General features: G+C 42.4%; 1 protein-coding gene across 1 annotated transcript in view; it reads right to left on the minus strand.

Moving 5' to 3' along the window:
* Positions 1-2,031: 2,031 nt before the first annotated feature.
* Positions 2,032-5,990, minus strand: part of ETNK2 (ethanolamine kinase 2) — a 20,410-nt gene continuing 16,451 nt past the window's right edge. Inside the window, exons 7-8 of the mRNA XM_015407316.1 lie at positions 3,651-3,724; positions 2,032-2,322 (exon numbers count right to left, since the gene is read on the minus strand). Of these exons, the coding sequence (XP_015262802.1) occupies positions 2,250-2,322; positions 3,651-3,724 (147 nt within the window). The 3' untranslated portion in view covers positions 2,032-2,249. The remainder of the gene's footprint in view (positions 2,323-3,650; positions 3,725-5,990) is intronic.

Genomic DNA, 5,990 nt, shown 5'->3' on the forward strand with positions numbered 1-5,990 from the left:
TCTGTTCACACAAATGGGAGAAAAGACTGAATTTCGAAGTCATAAAATCCACAGTGAGCACCAGAGGTATTGCAGAAACTTAAAACTTCACCCCACAGTCATATTTGCTTTGCACAAGGTACTGATGGGAAGAGGTTCAGTTTCCCATCTAAATTGTAACAACTGTTCATATCACACCAGCCTGGAAAAGCCACAGGGAATCACTGTTAAGTGATATGAACTGGAATAATCAGACTTCAGTCACTGCCCAACTTCTCATCCTTCTGTGTAGTTGTGGGTTTTTTTTACTGAGGCTACCCCCTACTTGGGTGAGGTAATTTCTAGGAGGTACTTAATGGCCTTTTCCTGACAGCTGTTCTCCATCAGTACACCAGCCTGGAAAAGCCACAGGGAATCGGATCCTGAAAGCTGAAGCCTGAAAGTAAGGAAGTTAATTATAATAGCACGGCAATTAAAAGACTGCAGGAGGCTGTTTCTATCTTTGCTTCAAAATACATATTCAGTGAAAATTTGATCACTGGGGATATTAAATCCCCTAGCAATACACGGAGACAATATGAAATTGGGTGCTCTTGATGCCATTCATAGCACAACAAAGAAAAAATCCCATGAAAAATACACACAGGTAGTAAAAATGACATTTAGTAGATTCTGGCAGCACAGACAGTCATATTGACCCAAGGACAGGGCACTTCCCTGCTCCAATTCCCAACACATCCCTCTCATTTATTTTTCGCCACCCTTGAGGAAGGCAGAGCTTGACATAGAGCTGGCTGGGATTGGTAAGGAGCCAAGTCCTCTTCTCATGTTGAATGGAGAACCTGCTGAAGAGTGGTTTGTGTGTAGACCAGGTCCTCCTTCTTAAGAAACCCAAGTGGCTCTCTTGTGAAACAAAGCACCCTGCGAGTTGTTCACAGCTTATAAGGAATGCTTCAAGTTGACTCCAGTTCCTCAGAATCTAGCAATAATAAAAGAACCATGGAATCATCACTAGTCAGGGAAGATCACATGGTTCTCCAAGTCTGTCTGCACTGCAGGTTTACCACAACACTGGGCACACACTTCTGTTTACCCAGCAGTATGCAATCCTGGATCAAAAAACTGTGGCCCTAAGCTCTGCTGGCATTGTTTTCTTCCTTTACCTTAATGGCAAGCATTTAGTTTACTATCCTTGTAAACTGCCTTGAAAATTTCTCACAGAGGAATGTTTAGCTGTACATCTCAAAGTCTTGAAGCAGCACACTGGCACAAACTTGGGGCTACAGCTCGGGGCAGGCTGACCAATTGCACGCTAAAAACAAGCTAGAAGCCTGGGTTCATGAAGTGATGCAACCATTTTTGCACCCTTCAGCACTGGCAAATGCAGCAGATGTGAGAGCAAGGCCTTGGCGAACTTGTCCCTCACATGGCAACCATGGTAGCTCAATACCATGTCTCTGAGTCTGCCTTTCCCTTGTATGTGGTTTCAACCAAAAATAGTTATCCTTTTCACAGTGGTACAAATTGTGTATAGCGCCCACTCAGATCCTCAAGCATGTACTGTGGGTGCTGAATTAGCATAGGCAATCCCTTCATCAGTCCAGGGGGTTGCTTCACTAGCTTACAACTCCAAATATTTCTTTAAATTTTATCCTTTATATCTTTAAAGAGACCAGCTTTGGTCTAAAATTGGTTGGATAGTTTTAAGCTAAAGGAGGGGGGACATCCTGCCTGTATGTGCAGAGAGTGGATCTGAGGAGAACTCAAGCAGTCCCTATGTATGCAGAGAGGCTCGCAGTCTTCCAGATAGCCCAAGAGCACAGGAGCAGAATCTCGTATGTGCTTGGAACCTATGCCTGTCCGTTCTTCCCTCAACCATGGGACAAAGAAGATTCCATCCAGCTCTGACTTTTAAGGCTACATAAATCTCTCAGCCCCACTCTTCAAGCCTGGAAGCACTTGAAACATTCCTTAATACTTCAGAATCCATGAATAAAATCTCTTGCCAGAAGCCATGTCCTAACATCACCTTCTGAAAGTAAATTTGGCAGGTAATCCTTAGGTGGCACAGCCATGGTCCCGGAGCTTGGTTTAATGTTTGCCTTTGCAGGTGTGATTTCCTTTTACTTCTCGGTTTCATGATGTCTGACCTCTCAGCCTTGAAGCAACTGCAAAAGAGACTGATCTCAGAGGACAGGGTGGCAGGTGCTCTAGTCTGGAGAAAATAAGTATGGAATCCTGTGAACCAGAAGACGCTTTCCACTTTCACATCACTTTGACATTTTAAGGGCTGTCACTACAGGCTTTGTTTTAAAGTACTGTTTAAATCTTATGTCTGCATACCTGTGGAGTAACACAAGAAAGACAGTTATTATATCTAATTACACAATGCTGCTTCCCAGCATTACTTTTACTATGTCTTGTGATCATTAGTATAAAACAATAAAGACCTCGTTTGCAATACATTTATAGATTCACGCACACCCCTGCACTTCATACTCCCATATTTCTGTCACACCACTCAACACATCATGTATGTTTTAGTGTAATGACTGACAATTATTGCTGCCTCATGAACATTCCCCATCAACTGCTCACACATCTGGTTCTTGTTCGAGTGGTGGGCAAACTGTAATTTACTCAGCCCAACTTTCTAACCTGTCCCAGATCCTCCCTCTCGCCCATAAGAGAGTGATATATGAATAATACATATCATAACAAAGTATGGATAGTGCTACAAACCGAACTCAATGAAACTATTTTAAACTATTCTGCTGTGAGCCGCCCTGAGCCAGCTAGGCCGGGAGGGCGGGATAGAAATCAAATAAATAAATAAACAAAACCCCACCATTAGTCCATGCAACAGGGAGGAGTCAAACAAGGCAGATGGATAATCAATATTATTAGGCATTAAAAGAGAGTGGAGAAAAATCATGAGGGAGTGGTTAGGACAAGGGAGAAGGACAAATTTTAAGGAATCTGTTATTAGAACGGAGACGGTGAACTCTTCAAGTGATCACCACTATGGCTTGGCCAACAGCTGCTCTACCAATAGTAGGGCCACCTCTAAGAATCTAGCATTATTACATCTATTTATGGCCTTTAACAACCCCCTCATCTATGACCTTTTCCAGCACACTGACAAAATTGCTATTGTTTAGCAACTCTACCATGTCTCAATTTTAATGACCCTTCATGCTACCAGCTACAATTGTGTTAAAGGCCCCAATATGGTGCCCATATGGAGACAGAAGACTCAGAATACACCTGCAAAAGAAAGCTGCTATTTTACAATGTAAAGACATAGGCTAAGATTGAAAAGTAGAGCTTTTAAAAAACTGTTACAGACATCTGATGCTCAAATGAATTTTGAGAGGCTCTGTATGGAAGTTATGCCCTTTGACTGTGAAATGTTAGATGAATCCACTCTGGAGCTACTCATGATTAAACCCATAATGTTGAGAGAGCTTAATAGTACTGAAGATGTTGCACTGATACTAGGCTTTCAAATCGATTAGGTGGAGAGAGTCTCATGGGCACTTTCCTTCTGCATGAAAGCAGCCACTGGCATATTGTTCTTGAATCTCCTTTGCCCAGGAAGAAGTGACATCCTCAAGTTTACCTCCGTCTCCTTGGATCTTTTTTTCATCAATGCAGACAGTCAGACTTACCTGGCAAAATTGAAATCTATCGTAGAGAATTGGGCTTGGATCAGGCCCCAGCAAGCCCACAGGAAATGCGATGCCTAGAAGATAAAAACAGCAAGAACACACAGCTGTGTGATGTGAGAGAGGCAAAGTGCAAACCTGGGTTAAAGACAGACACAGCATTTTAAGAGCAGCATGAGTGGTTTGAAAATGCTCTCATAGGATTCAGAGTGATGTTGCCCATGGCATCACCAACACACATCCCCTCTTCCAATCAGTGAAGCCCTTTTGCTATTTTCCTGACATTTACAACTGTTAAAATAAAAGTAAGAAAATATATTTATAAAAACATGCAACAAAATTTCCCTTTAAGTGGATAGCCCATATGAAGCATGAGGACTTCAGGGATGGGTCAGTTCTATTAAAAAAAATTAAGCTCACGGAAGCCCTTACTAGTCTTCACTTGTTCCTTCTGCATGGAACAATTTATGGTACCAACTGATAGTACTCCTTGGAACTTTACAAGTGGGGTACAATTATCATCTTATGTGGTCTATATAGACTGTCATGTCTTCTGTAGTTAAAAAGAAAACATTTGGAGAAGGTATGGTTTTTCATACCACTGTAGTGTTGTAAGAAGGAGAAACAGCACACACCAAATTCTCTGATTTGTACTACCATAGGTAGCATGCATTTTGTGTCCCATATTCCTGGGGATTTTATTTAGTAATAAGAATGCAGATAGGAAGACAGAATTGAGTTTATCTGTTCTGAGATTTCGAAAAATCTCCAGTGAGCTTTCCGATAACAGTTTGAAACATAGTACTGACCCTTAATGTCTATTCTTTCTCTGCTTCTACAATGCCTTTCATACAAAAAGTATTTTCACTGAGGATCTTTGTGAGATACTTGATCATTTTTCTTTTTTAAAAAAGTTGGATTTGGTCAGTTAAGAAACTCTTGATACTGCATATCAGGACAGGTGGCTTATTGGATCTCCCTTTCTTCAGAATCCTGAATACACCAAATACCTTTGATCTATACCACATCTACAGTAATATAAAATGTGCTGACTGATCACAGATCCACCACTACTTGGGGTCCCAAGTATACGTATTTGCAGTCCTTTCCCACTTTTATGTGAGAATAGTTCAAGTTTGCCTGTCAAAAGTGGGAGTGGACGAATACCTGCATTACTCCTCCTCTTCCTGGAAGTAGAATCAGAGCCAGTTTTTCTCACCTGCCATATTGCACAGCTCACCTGCATCTGAGCTTAACTACCTTTTCCCCTGGTGATATCAACCGGTCAGGTCAAGACAAGTTCTGGAGTTCCTTATTTCTCAGGCATACATGGCCCCAATCTGGACCACAGCGATGGTGCATGGGGAGGAGGCTTAGAATTTCCCCACACACCATTTTGCTAACCTGAAAAGGCCCTATAGAACTGCTGTTTGATCTGCTGGGGCTCCATATATTTTGATGAGATGCACATCAATATTTTCCAAATCGGGCAAACAGCAGCTCCTTGGGGCAGTCTCAGGTCAAGAAAATGGTGCCAGTGGGGTCTAAGCCACTTCTCCCTATGTGCTATGGTCCCAGTCCCTTCCTAGAGCACATGTGGCAACCATGGAACATTCATGGGAAAATGCAATGTGTGGTCATATCCTGAGATTTCCTCAGGATATGAATTACTCAGGGATCCTCAGAAAGCAGGAGTGGAGATAAGCAAAAGAAACGGGAACATAACAAGGAGACTGAAAGAAGACAAAGGGGAAGTGGCACAGATAAACCTGTGGGTTAGGAAAGAATGGGCAGGGGATGAATAGCACACCTGTGACGATTGCTGAGAGAGAAGGGAACATCACAAAGGAACAGAAGGAACCCATAGGGAGAGCCGTGGACTGAGAAATATGGGTACAGATTTGTGGTGGTATGCTCAGTGAGAAAGGAGGGGACATATACGTTCGAAGAAACCCTTGGTGATACAAAGTGAGCATGTGCTATGGAGTGCTGAGAGGGAAAGAGAACACTCTTTTCCCCTTTCACTGTCAAGTCACAGCTGATTTATGATGAGCCTGTAGGGTTTTCAAGACAAGAGACGTTCAGAGGTGGTTTGCCATTGCTTGCCTATGTGTCACAACCCTGGTATTCCTTGGTGGTCGCCCATCCAAATACTAAACAGAGCTGACCCTACTTAGCTTCTGAGAACTGGCTAGCCTGGGCTATCCAGGTCAGAGCGATGCACAATAGGTTAAAGCAAAATCACAGAGATCAAGTTGTAATAACAATGCTTTTCTACAGGTAATGTCATGATGCAAACGGCTTACAGTAATAAAAATGTAGAATGGATCCTTTGGGTGAATT

Source organism: Gekko japonicus, unplaced genomic scaffold, assembly GCF_001447785.1.
Source record: "Gekko japonicus isolate JY-2015 unplaced genomic scaffold, Gekko_japonicus_V1.1 scaffold228, whole genome shotgun sequence".
NCBI lineage: Eukaryota > Metazoa > Chordata > Lepidosauria > Squamata > Gekkonidae > Gekko > Gekko japonicus.